The following is a 16,911-nucleotide window of genomic DNA, read 5'->3' as shown; positions in this document are numbered from 1 at the left end:
ACTTGGGGCACATCATCGACAGCATTGGCATCCGTCCGATCCTGAGAAGTTCCAAGTCATCGTCTCTATTCCGGCACCAACCAACCCCTTCGGGCTTCCCGCGTGACGCTAGTCGTTACTCAAGAAGAATACGAAGCTGCCCCTACCGACGGACAGCGGTATTTTGAGCAGTTCTAGCGAATTCGGCTTTCCGCTATTACTTTGACTTATTATGGTCCAAAATTACCAATCATTGAAGAAACGGACGCATTCAACTCGGGGATCGGTTCAGTTATCTTCTATGATTTCCCAATAGACATTTGAAGGTAACTCGCACATGAGGATCCCTCACTCCGGCGGAGCAAGCTCACGACAAAGTTTGGTTCGAAGAAGGGTTTCAATCTGCAACGAGAACTGTTGAGGTGTTACAACCAGTATGGCAGTACATCTCTGAAGGCTGGCTAACCTATACATGGTTAATAGTGTATTCAGACGTTCTTCCTTACGATGGCAGTATTTTGTTGCACGACAGAGTTGACATGGTTTAATATGTCTTCAGCGATATTTACACGATTGAGTTTTTTCGAAAGTAATCCAGGGTTTTCGTAAATAGCCAAGTAGCTTTGAGTGTAAATGTCATCTACCTTTCTCCTTCCGGTTTCCGTAAGTTCCTGGTCTGGAATGCTGATCGTTGACATTCTTTACGATGCGATGTAACAAGTTATATTTTGTTACTGTTATGTGAAAATAAATTAATACCTTTAAAGTAGTAGGATTCGATTTATTACACTAATTCTGCACATTCGTTTCATTTCATCTTTCTATCTCTTGCGAAACCTTTTTCTCTGTATTTTGTACTGTATCTTCAACATCAACCTTCAAATTGACTAGCTCCTTTCCATCCAATGCATCCGTATCCTCCATAGAATTCCACGCTTGTAGCGTAGAATCCGCGAAAAGCGTATACAAAATGCCACTTACTATCAGCATCGAGGCCGCTATGAGGAAGACATACTCCCACTGTTTAACCGTTTGCTAAAAGGGAAAATACTTGATGGTAGGATATGAAGCTACATTTGAGGTCGAACGCATCTTACATTCCCTAGCGTCAGCAATCCGACAATGATTGGTGAGACGAAACCCGGAACAACGGTAATCATTCCACTAATTCCGAGCAGGATACCTGCGTACTTGGGACTCATATCGATAATGTTCGCCAGAGGACCTGTGGAAACAGCTCCGTGCACCATGGTGGCTAGTGTCAGGAAAACAATCGCCAGCGTAGCATTGCACCCGCTGTAGGCCAGCGCCAATACGAATATTCCGTTTATCAGACAACAGAATACACCACCGATCTTGCGGACATTGGTTCGGGACATGAGGTTACGCTGCAGTAGGTAATCTCCCACAATCGAGAAGAAGTATGCGAACAGCATCCGGCCGAGATGCGGAATTCCGGATAAGATGCCTGTCTGTAATAAGTTGAATGATCAAAAAGTGTCAAAATTTTAGTTGGAGCTAATGTTTCAACCATTTTTATGTCCCAGCCGTGGATATAGTTGAAATAACTCGGAGCCTGTGTCATGAGCGTGAACAATCCCCAGATACCAGACCACTGGGCAATGACATTCATCCACATCGCCTTGGAGAATGTCATCTTCATCCACGGAGTTCGTTGTTGCCGCTCTTGAATCTTAGATTTGTCCGTTATACCAAGCGAACTCTCGATGTAGTCTCGTTCTTTCGGGTGGATTCGTGGATGTTCCGCCGGGGAATCATACACCATATAAATCCACGCGATGTACCATATCGTACCAATGATTCCACAGAAGTGAAACACGTACTCCCAGGAAGTCCAGGATATGATGTACCCGAACAGAGGGAAGTTGAGTGCTACGCCAACGGAACTACCTTGGATAGATGGGTTAAGTAGCAAGTTTCAGTTATTTGTAGATCGTAAATTTCGTTACCTAGATATGCTGTGACGAATTTGCTACGTTCGTTGGGCGGAATCCACTGACCGGCCATGTGATGCATTGCTGGCCATGCGACCCCCTGTAAGGTACAAATAATATTCCCAAAATCCTGTATTCGTTATTCCGTGTACACTCACACAAATCAGCCCTTGGATCACCCTCAGGAAAATCAACACCCGGTAGTCCACATATGAAGCAAGTGGCATTAGAAAGCACAGCCAGCAACCGATGGCATTCGCGACGCCGAAAACCATCTTCGTTCCATATTTTCGCGCCAGAACTCCACCTGGAACTTGCGTTATCCAGTGGATCCAGAAGAACGCTCCCAGAATTAGACCCTGCTGATATTCGTCCCATTCGAAGCCTTTTTCGCTGATGTCAAACTGAGGATAATGCAAAAAAGCAGTTGATTGTAAATACTTTCATGTTTATGGTAATGATTTGATTAGGTGCGGTCTAATGAACTAAATTGAATTTCAACACATAACTGAATTGTTTACTACTAGCAATCGTGGGTAGCAATAATAAGAGAGAGCGTAATTTTAATTGCTCGGCGTTTGTTATATTTATCACGCCGAGAAAGCGTGGCTAATAAATTCGCTCTGTTGGGTTTACGACAGGATTTATTTTGCGCTGTTCTGCGAGTGATGATTTATATGATTCATATGATAATCTCATATAGCTCTTATATTACATGGCGGGGATGACGATTGTTTTCTCTGGTCTGGTAAACAGTAAGACTTATCTTTCTTTAACTTAGCAACTGTTGGCAAAGATTGATGCCACAAAACGACAGTGTCGTCTAGAGAGAGGCGTCAAATTTTTTTTTTTTACTTCTTGATTTTACTTTTCCACATGTTTATCATAGAGAAACTACATGTGCAAGCTTCACAAAAATGAACAGGATGTTTGGATATTCTGTAAGTTTTGTCATTCGTTTAAAAATACGACTTTATGATGTGAGATTATAAAATGTTTCTCCTCGAGAGGCTTTCATTTTTGTAGTCATTCGTCTGCAGTATTATGATTTGAGACACTTTTTTTATTCAATATAATCCCGTTGAACTTTTATGTAGGGGAGAATGACCTGAATCGATTCCCCTTTGGATCTTTAGAATGGCGTCTTTAGAGTCAAAACGCTGACAATTTGGTTGTATGGTAACCTTTTTCCTGCGATTCCTGCTGGTTCGCTTCAGGACCATCATTTTCAAACATTTTGAAAAAAGGTTATTTGGGCCCTGCATTTCTCTTTTATTACACTCTTGAACCAGTATTGCCACACATTACATTTGAACAAAGCTACATTAAGGTACATGATGACCTTTACGCCGCAGTATCGCTTGGTGCTGCTGATCACAAAAGCATTTACAAAGCAATAATTGACGGAATTGATAGACGGAATTCCTTACAAGGATCGTCCAAAATGGATTCGCATCGGACGGTGCGAACGTGATGATGGGGGTTTCGAATTCCGTTATTCGCTTGATAAAAATCGATGCCCAGATCTAGTAATCGTCGAATGTACCGTTTTGTCTAAAATTCCGAACACTTAAGCTTTGTTGGCCATTAAACAGTGTCTCATTACTCAAAATGATGCTTTTTCACAAAATTTATGTTTTTTTGGATACAATAGAGCCTTTTCTTTCATTTTTCCACCTTAAAATTCATATACAAATACATATTCATGGTGAAAAACTAATGTTTTGTTTGATTACATTTGTCTCAAATTCCAAACACCAAAAAGCAATTTTGAAAAAAAATCATGACTTCTGAGCTACTAGACCGATTCAGATGATCGATATATCAAATTAAAGCCAATTAGCTATTCTTCTTTGCAAAAATACTATACTCCCAAAAATTTGGATTTTGTGTTTCGAAACTTGATTCAAATTCCGAATTTGCTAACGCACACATTTTATGGCTGGTATTGCAGTCACTTTTTTGCAAATGCTTAGTATTATAAGTTATAGGCAGTATCGATACCCAGGTATGGGCAGAATCGCATCGAGATTCGTTCAACAACACTCATCCACAGATAAAACTCACCCTTCTAAAGGGTGTGTCACATCAAATTGCATCACGGAAAAAACGCTGTAGAAATTTAATTTTTAGGAATTATATCTTCAGCTTTCGCTTATAATCAAATAAGAGTGTATAGATCACGTTGGCCATGCTTCACTGTCAATTTTTCGTAAATTTGGAAAAATGTCGTCGAACGAAAAAGAGCGTCGAGAATTAATCCTGTACACTCATTTCGAGAATCCGAAGTTGTCACATCGGGACATCGGTAAGATGCTGGGAATCGTCCAATCCACGGTCAGCAGAGTACTAAAACGATACTTCGAGAACCTAACCATCGACCGGAAGGTGAAGAACGGCACAAATGGATGCTCCGTCAGTGAAAAAGATTACAAGCGCGTAGTTAAGCAGTTTAGACGTGATCCGAGAAGTTCGGTCCGGGATGTCGCCAATAAGCTGAATTTGTCATGTTCATTCGTCCAGCGGACCAAGCAGCGGGAGGGCCTGCGTACATACAAGGTTCAGAAGGCTCCTAACCGCGACGAAAGGCAAAACATGGTGGGGAAGACGCGAGCCCGGAAGCTGTACACCGAAATGCTGACGAAGCCGCATTGCCTGGTAATGGACGACGAAACCTACGTCAAAGCGGACTTTCGTCAGCTGCCGGGCCTGTTGTTCTTCTCCGCAGAGGACAAATTCAGCGTTCCGGAGGAGATTCGCAAGCAGAAACTATCCAAGTTTGCCAAAAAGTACATGGTGTGGCAAGCGATCTGCTCTTGCGGAAAGCGGAGCGCCCCCCTTCGTGATGACCGGCACGGTAAACGGGCAGGTTTACCTTAAGGAGTGCCTACAGAAGCGCTTACTACCACTATTGAAGCAGCACGAGGGCCCGACCATCTTCTGGCCGGATCTCGCTTCGTGCCACTATTCAAAGGACGTGTTGGAGTGTGAACCCATCCAAAGCGCCGGAGCTTCGCCCAATAGAGAAATATTGGGCGATTATGAAGCAGTCCCTCCGGAAGAACCCAAAAGTTGTCAAATCGGAGGCGGACTTCAAGAGAAAATGGATTTCTGTTCAAAAAAAACTACAACCTGACGTTGTACAGAACCTTATGGACGGGGTAAAGAGGAAGGTGCGAGCATACGGACTTGGGCTCGAAGTATGAATAAAAAGAAAATGCCAAAGGTTGTTTAATAGTTTTTATTTTACTGTCTAAAATTTTCAAAAGGATCGGTCTACTGGGCGAATTTCTACAGCGTTTTTTCCGTGATGCAATTTGATGTGACACACCTTTTATTCTCCATTTATGCCTCACTTTATTTGAGACAGAAAACATTCACCTATCATCTTCGAAAAGTTCATTCTCGATTTGAACGGAAAAATACTGTATCGATTACGTTCATCTATTCTCAGAGAATTTTGCGTTCCCTCATTTGCCTCTCGAAATGACGTTAGATGGTGAGAGAATCAAATTGGAAACTTTTGCTTGAGCCAGCGAGTGTCTCTGTAAAATCATTCGTTTTTCACTCAATGAGCGATCATTGAATCTCGATCGTGGCACTAAAATATAGGTAGATAGTTGAAATCGAGTTGTTTTCTGTGCACTATTGCAGTGTCATTTTTTTTTTGTTTCTAGTATGAAACGATCTAAGCCAACGCAAAAGACCATATTAACGCAAGTTATTGGTGAGCGGGAAGGTAGATTCATGTGCACTTGAATGCCGACAAGGAAAAGAGTACAAGGGAAAATAAAATCATACATACACGCAGATTGAGTCTATTTTGACTCACTCGTTATTTTGTTTCGTGCGATCTTTCCAAAAGGAGTATCCATTCATTGAATGTTGTTTTCCACTTTTTGTTTTGTTATGTTCACTATCAGTCCCGAATGAAGATGGTAAGTGTAAAATGATTCATCGTGCAATCTCACGATTGCTTGCTGTATTCTTTTCGCCATGATTATTCCAAGCAGATACAAGAATAATTTATAATTAGGTGTGGAAAAATGAGCGAATGAACTTTACCATACTTGTCGATATCTGTAAATGATGTTAAAATGAAGCCTATACCACAAATAATGTCAGAAAGAGCTCGAAATCGATTTTTTTCAGTGTGGGATTTCTATTTTTTCACTATTTTTTTTCTGAAAATTCAATTTTTTTCCTGAAATTTTTCCATAGATCATTTTTTCGTAGGACATACCTTTTTCAAGTAAAAAAAATTATAAAAAATGATCAAAAATATTTGGCCCTTTCCATATGTTAGTCTTGATAAATTTTCGGGAAACTAAATATGCCAAGGTAAAGTCTTCCCGCCCAGTGTTTTGCCCCGGGTCAACAGATTGAATCGTTTGTTCCAGCCTAAAGAACCTGAATTCACGATGCTACATGAAGAGCAGAAATATTTTTATTGGATCATTCTCACTAATATCTGCAAGGAATCTTACGTTGTTCCAATGTCCAATGCTATTAAATTTGAAGGTCTTCTGAGAAGCGGCAATAATTTTTAAGATTGAAATGGCAGCAGAAGATACTATCAGAACAATGGACAGCGAAAGGCAGATTATTTTTAAGGATAAGATGATCAAGCAAATGAGGAAAAGATTTGATTTTGATGATCCAACGCTTAAGGCAGCGTCATGCAAACTTTTCCAATTTTGTTTCCAGAAAACGTTCTAGAAAACGCACATGTGCAGGATTGGTGGACAAAAATTGGATGCCTAAAAAGAATTGACGGTTCGCTCGCATTTTCGGCGCTTTGATGCTTTATTTGTAACGTTCTCACTATACCGAATGCGAATATGCGAATTTTCTCTGAGCTTAATCAGAACAAAAATAAACTTCTAAATTGGCTCTGCAACGATACGATGAACGTTATTTTGAGATCAAAATAGTTGTTTGAACATCCTTACGATAGCTCGAAAATTTTCATAAATGATATGCTATCTAGATTCAGAAAAACTATGTGTAAGCATCATCAAACACACGATTGACTTGCGAATGTGGATGTGGTATTAGTAGTAAACAAGTGACTATTTTTTCATGCTAAAAAGTATATTTTTCTCTACAACGAATACTTTAGATGGTACAGATTATCGGAAGGTTCATAGAATTACTATGAAACTTGCTTTCGCGGATAATCGGGGTTGTACTGTATTGCAAGTAGAAGTAGCGTGTGTGGAAGGAGGTATCCTAGGTACACAGCTGACTCGGGTAAACCGGAGACGTTCATCGCAATAACAGCTGTCGAAGCGATAGCATTAACAAAATATGGTAGAACCCCGATTATCTTTGGAATAGTCTGGCAAGCTCACCGCAAATAACGAAAATCGCGGATAATGCAATAAAGGACTAAAAATGAGGTGCAAGCACGAAATAATGCTATTTGAGCTTGAAAACTATGTTTTATCAATACAGAAATCATTAAACTATCCAACTATGAAGTCGTGTACACCATTGGTCAGATAATATAAAAGCCATGACCAAAACAAAAGAGCATGAGCCACTCACTGACAAATTCCGAAAAGGTCTATAGAACTATATATATGGAACTTGCTGTGGCGCACTAATAATAATTGCACTAATCCGGGTAAACAGTGTTCTACTGTAGCAGACACGAAACAAATGTTAGGGGTGATGTCTAGGACACGATTGCATTTTCGACGTAGGACTACGTCATAACATCATTCAATTCGCTTGATTATCACTTTGGATATTACTTTAGAATGCATCGAAAATCTACCTTTGGGCCCGGTAAACACAAATTCATATAATTCACCTCCCTAAATGCGAAAACAATGTAGGGAATGGAATGGCCCAAATGATTCAGCAATCCATTTCGCCGTGAACTACTTGTCCTCTTTTAATAGTGCGTTATAGATGCTTTATATTAGTGATAAAACGGATAGTAGTTTGGCCGGATACCGGATATCCGGAAAGCTTCGAGGCCGGATAGCCGGATATTCGGCTTTTTATTTGCGAATATGAAACTCGAAGAAACTGCATGTGTGCATGAACCAAAAAAAGGATTTCATTTTAGGGAGGAAGAGTAACATATTTTTGCATTAATACAGTGGTAGACATTCGTTTAGTCGCACCCTATTTTTTCTCAATATTTTTAAAAATAAGTCAATTCTTTGTACAGTTTTGCTCATAAAAGACGATTATTGTTTATTTTCATCGAATTAATTCTAAAAAAAGTATAAAATCACTTTTTGTTTTCTAAATAATTCAAATATGTGGAATCAGGGTGGACATTCGTTTAGCCCCATCCTATAATTTCAATAAAAGAAAAGTTGTGCGGCAAATTTCGAGTCCAATCGGTAGCTAATATTTAGTATGTCCACCTCCATTTTGGATCACTTTGAAAACTCGGTTTGGCATCGAGTCAGACAGCTTTTAAATTGTTGCCATATTGATTATAGCCCAACATTCCTGAATTACTGTCTTGAGACTTGAAATGTTGTCAAATTGTCATCCGTTTGCATAGACCATCTCGGCCAAGATTCTCCATTGGTTCTCTATGGGATTGCCATCGACTGCCAGCAGGTCATTCAAGAAACGGAATGTCCTTCTCGGCAAACCATGCCTTCGATTGCTTGGAAACGTGGATCTATGCATAATCCTACTGAAAAAACGACATCCTCGGTAGCGTTATTCTCAATATGGCCAACCAAAACGTCCTCCAGTAATTGAAGATACTTTTCGAAGTTATTTCGGGTGAAAATGAAACAAATGAGAAGCTCGCTGTGATAGGAAACGGCTCCCCATACTGTCAAACTTTCGCCCCCAATGTTTCGCGATCTCACGACATGCCGTTGACTTAAATTGTACCAATAGCAACTATAACACCAAATTGAACTTTTTTCGCCGGAAAATACAACATTTTTCCATTTTAGTTTCCATTCCATGTATTGCCGGGCGAAAATGAGATACTCCTGCTTATGGGTGGCGGTCAGTTTCGGCTTCCCTTGAAGTTTCTTCCGCATGATGTTTGGTGAATCGTTCAAGATGCGCGCAATATGCCTCTTCGTTACTGGAACAACCGATTCTGCCTTAATGTATGAGCAGGACATCGTTTCTTGGTTGCTTCGTGTCTTATTCGACCTTAAAGACACAAAGTAACTTTGGTGTTCCCATTTGTTGGTCGTTATATCCCATTTTTCTGGCACTATTTAAAGAAATTCCGTACCACTTTCGCAGATCGACCAATTTTTACTACGATCGAGCGATTAGAAAACTTTTGTTCACTGAATATCTTTATTATTTTCCGCCCCTCTTCCGTCAATAGAATACCTTTCGCCATTCCTTAAGTTCTACGTAAATCACTAATCTGACCAATTTCTTACGTTGCACATGTAATATTTATCTTGTAAATTGAACATTCCCAAGTATTTTTTCAAAAAAGACAGATAAAGGCTTGAAAATTATGCGAAAACTCGATTTTTATGCCCTGCGGTTAAACGTATGTCTCGGGAAAAAACGACGTTTGAATGTTTATATCCACCGATGCCGCCTTGTGTGTGTGTGATTGTGACGCACGTCCTTTCAATAAAATTGACCTAAATATACTATCACTACAGCAAATAAGTATCCCGATAAAAAGAACATTCTTAGTTGTTTTGTAAGTGTTTCAAGTTTTTTTTTCAAGTGCGGCTAAACGAATGTCACTGTATATGAACGATGATAAGATTTTCCATCAAGGTATCACGTTTTCTACAAGGAATCTTGAACAGATATTTTCTTGATAAGGATTTTCTATCGAAATGATGAGATTTTTGTAGGGAGTGTCTTCAGGGATGATCTGATAGACTTCACTACAAAACATGCTCTATGGCTTGATGGAGCAATACGTTTGGCTTCCGATTTCGTTTGATGGAATAACAAGAATTATAAGTTCTAACCTCTCCTGTATATTTGAGGTAATTTATCATTTTTCTGCATAAAAAGCATTAGGACGAAGACGAGATATAGTCAGCGTAGGGTTCAGGAAAAATATAACAATGCTAAAGAAATCGACCGTTATGTGAAAACACTTCGAATCGAACGCAATCACGATCCTTACATTTGGTGGCCATTCTAAAGAGTATCATCAACTACCAAGATTTGCTAGAATTAATATTAATTTGATTTTGAAAAAAAAATCTGAAATGCCAAATATTATTTTCAATTATGTATGAATGATGTTGATGGGCTATTTTGTCATGGTTTATCTTGTGTTAATGAGAAATTATTTATATTTTCTAATATACGGTACCCGGCCGGATAGTAAATATTGGGCGGATAGACCGGATACCGGATGGTTACCGGATATCCGTTTCATCTCTATTTTATATGAAGATATTGTTATCCAAGAAAAATAAATAGAGTTGGAAGAAATCATCCAAATGGAAAACAGCTGTCACACAGGGTGAAGCGTCAGTAGTATATCATAAGCAAAATATTAGGTTGAAGAAAAAGTAATCCATTATTTTTGGGTGAAATTTAATACTATTTTTAATATGCTTCGGATTGTCCGATCAAATACACACCGTTTTGTTGAAAAATGTATTGGCATTCTAAAGGTAGCTTCATAATGTCTCTACCACAGAGGTCTTGATCCTTATTAGCGAAAAGCGATAGCAATGGATTTTTACAATTTTCTCTTGATCCAAATTTCTTATTACTTTGGAAATTTTACAATACGAGAAAAAGGTGATAATCATTTGGTGCCAGGTCTGAACTATATGGTGGATGCATTAAAACATCCCAGTGAAGCTCTCGGAATTGTGTGGCCTTGCGTTGTCCTGATGGAACACAACACCACTTCTGTTGGCCAATTCTGAACGTTTCTGGTCAATCGCTAGCTTCAAACGGTCCATTTGTTGACAGTAGAGACAAATATATTTTTTTGAAAATAAACTAAATTGCACGTATTTTACTGTTGCAGTATCGGCATCATAAACATCAATCACAATTTCAACGGTCTGGCTTGCATTTTCGCATTTATAAAATAAAAAGCGTAAAATGTACCGAATTTTTATCTCTTTGTTGACCTCCATTGTCAACACCCTGTAACTCAAAACTGAATGTAACAAACAAAAAACAACAAAAGATTTTTCCTAGTGTGAAATGTCACCTTTTTAACGGGCCTAAACTTGAAATTGTATGATCGATATTACGCGAGATATTGATCACTAAAGCCAACCAACGAGAAAATAATGGATAAGTTTTTCCCCAACCTAATATAATGCTGGAAGCAGGGCCCGAAATCTTCGAAGGTGAAAAATGAGGACCGACTCTACTCTTAGCAGCTTCGCTTCGACTAGAACTGCTTCGGCAGTCGCCGCCAACAAAAAGTGACTAGACTAGAAAATAAATTGATTAGCGTTGACTAGCGAGGATGACTCGTGAACTAGTCCAGTCAGTGGTTATTTTAACTGACTCGACTAATGAATACAAATCTGCCTCTTCATTCAACTGACATCAATCCACACTTCCATTTCCCCCTGACACTAATTCATACCCGCTTACACAATCTTATTTTTACGTCCATATAAAAAGGAACGAAAACATGATTCTGATGCAAAAAAAGAAGTTACCCCATCAATGGACGGTATATTGTCTACCCTTCGTGAACTCAAAACAACGAACATTTATCAAGTATGCTATAAAGGTCCTCGCGTTAGTATTAGTTAGTATTAGGCGTGCGAAATAGCGCACACACACTGCACGTTATTTTATACGTGTAAGTAATTTTCGTGTACGATACAAAAGAATCTAGCTCACCTGTAGCGTATGTCAAACCACGTTGAACTCAAACACGATGCATACACATGTACATGGGACAGAGAAAGAGAGGAACGAATTCATTTTGGGGGAAGTCACTTCAAAATGCAATGAGGACAATTTGACTGGGAAGAATGAAATGATATAGTCGAGTTGGTAGAGGGAGATACCGACTAAACGCTCGACTGATTGTTCAGTCGTTTTGGCGGAGAAACTGCGTGAAGAAGCAAAAAGTCATTACTAACTGACTATGGATATAGTCATTCAGTTAGTCAGCTGACTATCCTCAGTTGACTATGACTATGCAGAGTCCTGGTGTCGCCATTCTGCCACACCGAATGGAGTTGTCTTTCTGTCCCAATTGTTGAGTCGAGAATCGAGTAAGAATCGGTGATCCTAAAGGGTTGATTGGGTTACAGATTAGTGAAAGATGTTACAGTTCGAATGTTGTTATCTGGTTTACTGAGGACGCAACTCAATCCGACTTGAATAATTTCGCTATGACTGGCAACAATTATCTAGTCCAATGCCCAATAATCGTGTCAACCATGGTTCTTCGGTTCAGTTAATTTATTGTGTAGATTAGCACATATATGGCAAAACGTAATTGCAGAATTAAGAATTTTGTCGATGTGTAGTTAGTGATTAACAACCAATTATGTCCATTCGATTACGTATATCGATTGGAACCCGTTGCTATTATGCATATAACTTTTTAACTCTACCTTCAGCGCTTTGAGTAGTACTATTTCCGGCGATAGAAGCTTCGGCTGCATCTGTTGGGATGTCACAAGGGAACTGCCGTCATCCAGATTACTCGGTGTCCAGGATTCGTTTCTTTCTACGTAACAAGCGTACATCTTCGGTTGTTGCTGCTGCGTGGGTAATACTGTCGTGAAGTTCAATCCGCTGACACTCATATCCGATGCGACATGCTGGGATTCTCTCCTACCGCCTGTTTGTTTCACCATGGTTACGATGGTGATATTCATGTTAATTCTGATCATGTAGTTGACCGCGAATCCCACAAACACTAAGTACCATAATACTGTCCGCGCGTTCATTCTCGGTTCGCGAGCCATCTTAGCGAGGCTAGAAAATTTCTCCATCATCTGCCACACAATTCACTACTTACTACTTAGTTAAGTTCCTCCGTTGAAGTCGGTATCATTCTATCACCTAGACTGGCCGGAATGATGCGACCACTGCACAGCACTTGCTTGTTTCTGGCCATCGACTGCGACGGTATCGCACGCAAGCGTGCTCTTCTTAAATTGAAGCTCATTCGACTTAATGCTGTCTTTTCTCCGGCGTTAAGTGCGCCTCTCGTGGCAACGCGCGGGGCCGAGATAAAGCTGGATGATAATCAACAAACAGATGATCGACTGTGTTTACGTTGTGTTCACTGCACGGCTCGAGGGGCTAATCTATTTTGCGCTAGACGCCGGTCTTTTGCTGGACGCGTTTATATGTGCGTGATAAGTCTGGCCTACTCTTGATGGATGAATGACTGGATGGACGGTTTGTTGTGATGCTGAGAGTGAGTTTTCGGACGGTCGCTTATCGTTAGTGATATTCTTGTGCGACCGCAGGTCGGTAAACGTGATGCGGACTAGAACGACATTACGTTCATTTACCCATACCAACTGCTGTCAAGCTTCCGCTTGTTGTTTGACAATCAAATTCGATCGGAATGGAACTTCCGGCGTACGCTAAAAGAGTCAATCAAACGCCGACAGGTTAGAAATACTTTCTTTTCAATATTTCAAAACTTTACACACCACACACGACCTCGTATATCGTTCGCAAGATTATAAACTCGTGGAGGGAGATGAGCTACACGCCGACGTATGGACTCTCTATTTGCTCTGAAATTAGGACGATATACAGAGCCGAAAAGGATTCCCCGCAAACAGTTTTTGATAACAAACTCCTGAAATATTCACAATGATCCGCACATCCAGCGGCATTTCAGCATCCCTTGCCCGAGTGGACCCGAGCTGGCGGTGGCCTCTTTTTAAAGGCAACCCCTTTCTTCCACCACCACTACCTGTACCATTTGGTTGGCGGATTGCTGGCTTAGAGTTAGAAGGAGCGCGCCGTGGATGGAGTTTTTGTCGGTGATCCAGAAAAACATTTACTTACATTATAAGCAAATAAATGCTCCCCGTGGGAGTTTTGAAAAATGTCCTCTTTACCATATTACATTTAAAATAAAAGTTTTGCTTGGCTTGCCGGGTAAAGTAGAAGAAACACGCGGGCATGTATGGTGAGGTTAGGTGTGCTTTTTTTGGCTTTACTCGGCAGCTCGGAAACTTTTGCCGGTCAAAAACAGAGAACAGGACAAATAAATATAGACGAAGGACAGGGAAAAGTGCATTAGATTATGTGTGTTTAGGGTGGATGATATGTTTGCGAAAACAGGTGCTTCCATTGGACTAGTATTTGCATTGAAGACGGTGGTGATAAGGGGAGTGTTCTGGAATGTTTGAATTTACTTTGCAGTTGGATTGGGTGATAAGGCAAATGCTTTAGTCTTTTTTTAAACAGTGGAAGAAGGGTTTTATCATAGTGTATCATTATGTAACCGATCGAATTCGGGTGGTGGCGCATAAGGCATGCAACGCTCACTGAAGGAAAAAAAATAACGATCGCGCTGCAACTATCGAGTGTCTTGGTTCCTAAGCGGTTCAGTTGTCGACTTTGTATCGTTTTTTATTCGAGGATAGAGACTTTGTATCGTGAGACATTTTTTAAATACGCATTTTTTTTTTGCAAATCGATTGCGTGGCTTCTGCGCCAACCTGTATATTAAAAAGTAAAATATTTCAAAAATATTGCTTCAGACCAACTAAAATTCCCAGCTGGAGCTTTCGGTTAGGATGTTTGAATAAAGTCCAAACGTCATTTTAGAGAATATGGATGTATATGATACAGAAATGGAAACGAATCAAAGCAACAATGAATTCAATAGAATTTCGTTTCAAATTTTTGTAGCAAATCCTCTAATAGCTCACCTAAGCGTTTGTTTTATAAAACGCAACTGAAAGGTGATGTGTTTTGCAAAGGTTTACGGCATTAATTTTGAAGGTTGGGACTTTAAAAGTCTCTCTCTCGAGCAGGATGGAAATTTACTCCGCTTAAAATAATCTATCTTTATATATATATTCTTATGGACTCGGAAAGTACTGAACCGATACCATGAAATTTGGTATGTACGAGTTTTTGGGGCCGGGGAAGGTTTTCGTGATAATTTGAGACCCCTCTCCCCTCTCTAAGGGGGGCTGCTATACAAATTAAACACAAATTTCTACATCACTCGAGAATTAATCAACCAAATGAAACCAAATTAGGCATATTGAGGTTTTAGGGTGTAATAAATGTTTCTATGATGGTTAGACACTCCACCCCCCCCTCCCCTCTCTAAGTGTGGGGAGGGGGAGGTGGCTGCCATACAAACGAAACACAAACTTCTGCATAACTCGGGAACTAATCAAGCACAATTTGGGATGTGAGGGTTTTTGGGTATGAGTAATGTTCATATGATGGTATGACACCCCTCCCCCCTCTGGAATGGAGAGGGGGTCCCATAATAATATTACACATATTTCAACCAAAAATATTCCAACCAAAACTTAACAATTGAAAATTTTCGGAAAATTCTGAAGGAAAAAAGGAAAATTCGGAAAATAAATTCTCATATGTTCTACAATTACATAGTGACAAGTGCTGTTAGTCCATTTGATGTTTGCGCTAGCGAAATTGATCTTTGTTCGAAACTGGTTTTTAATGTGATGAAACGCACTCCTATATCTTCTTCTATCTATACCAATGAAAATCTATCGTCGAATGTGTTGATAAGAGCAGAACTCGAGGAAGGTATTGTCCGATTTAGGGCTGTCTTTATTCTATCATATTTTCTGTAAAAAACATTTATTCCATGTAACGGAGAAACATGTTATTTGCAAGTGGTTGGAAAATCTTGAACGAGAATTGTGTCTGAAAATAATCTGATATTATAATGATGAGTTTTGTTAGAAATACTAGGAATTTTATAGTAAAAGGTAAATTCAACGGAGTCGATTAGCAGATCAATCAATGAACAGTTCTGCGATTGGACCCATGAACTTGCTCTTAGTAAGAAAACGTGAATGTTTGAAGGTATTGATAACAAAAAACAAATTTTGGGCGAGCCGAAATTTGCCGGGTCAGCTAGTAAATCATAAAAAACATGGCTGGCATGTTGACATGTTTATGACGATTTCAAGTGCCAACAATCAATGCGTTTCGAATATTTGAAATAATCAAATGCTGCGATGGACAATAAACCCGTCAGTAATTTTCAACGTTCGCATTAATTGCATTATAATTATTTTCATTGAATATTAATTTTTTTGGTGTAATTTTAATTTTCGCTGATAATCGGTGTTTTACTGTGTTGGTTTGTCTGGATACCTTGCACAGATTATTAAAGGAAAAACATCATAAGCATCGTTTTTATATAAATAAATAATTTGCTTTCAGTATAGCGTATAGGATAGTGGGTAGGATAGCATATCTCAGCCAAAGCCCAAAACAATTGTCGTATTTTCAAAGAGATATGAGGTTTGACCTTTTTTAGACGTTTGTGCTGAATCTTCTTTTTTTATTCGTGGTACCAACGATTCCAGAGTGAACTTTGCCGTCTCAACGTAGTGTTACTTGTGTCGTTTTTATTGGTATAATCTCCAGTAGCCTAACCAACCAGACTCCACAGCTGCACAGAGTACCAAAAGCTTCGATTCGGTTGACGGCAACAAAATCGTTCGTTGCTTCTTTGTTGATATACATCCAAAAACTCTAAAAAAATATATTCTATGACTGAACGCCCGTCGAGCGCGTCGTTTGCCCAAATCGCATCGCTTAACTCTTCGAGTCCAATTTTGAAGCATAATCTCAGTTATAGTATCATTGATTGGCATAGTTATTATGCATTCGACAATATTCAATCAACAATGGTGTGTATCTTTTCTATCATTTCAATCGGTTTCGTTCAGCAGAAAACTATGAACCTCAAATATCATTTTCACGCAAGGCAACGCCTTAGTAGTAGTGATCGCTTCATACATAGCTGACTGCGTTTGCCTTGTCGCACTTTAATATGCAGAAAAGTGTTTGAATGACGGCTGGT

The 16,911-nt window shown here is 39.6% G+C and overlaps 1 protein-coding gene across 1 annotated transcript; it reads right to left on the bottom strand.

Moving 5' to 3' along the window:
- Positions 1-739: 739 nt before the first annotated feature.
- Positions 740-13,082, bottom strand: LOC129770412 (sialin). Its single transcript, XM_055773242.1, has 6 exons — positions 12,467-13,082; positions 2,093-2,338; positions 1,950-2,034; positions 1,511-1,890; positions 1,077-1,451; positions 740-1,014 (listed from the first exon to the last, which is right to left on the bottom strand). The coding sequence occupies exons 1-6, from the start codon at positions 12,851-12,853 to the stop codon at positions 793-795; spliced, it is 1,695 nt and encodes a 564-aa protein (XP_055629217.1). The 5' UTR covers positions 12,854-13,082; the 3' UTR covers positions 740-792.
- Between the last annotated feature and the right edge of the window lie 3,829 nt (positions 13,083-16,911).

The sequence above is a fragment of the Toxorhynchites rutilus genome, chromosome 2 (assembly GCF_029784135.1).
Source record: "Toxorhynchites rutilus septentrionalis strain SRP chromosome 2, ASM2978413v1, whole genome shotgun sequence".
NCBI classification, from domain to species: Eukaryota; Metazoa; Arthropoda; class Insecta; order Diptera; family Culicidae; genus Toxorhynchites; species Toxorhynchites rutilus.
This window is presented reverse-complemented; position numbering and strand designations above follow the sequence as displayed.

What these genes read in the sequence shown, in the direction of transcription:
- LOC129770412 (XM_055773242.1), bottom strand. Translation starts at nt 12,853, where the DNA reads ATGATGGAGAAATTTTCTAGCCTCGCTAAGATGGCTCGCGAACCGAGA. An exon ending in TGATCCAAGGGCTGATTTGT is followed by an intron (nt 2,035 to 2,092) that starts GTGAGTGTACAC and finishes TGTACCTTACAG; the next exon opens with GGGGTCGCATGGCCAGCAAT. An exon ending in ATTCGTCACAGCATATCTAG is followed by an intron (nt 1,891 to 1,949) that starts GTAACGAAATTT and finishes CATCTATCCAAG; the next exon opens with GTAGTTCCGTTGGCGTAGCA.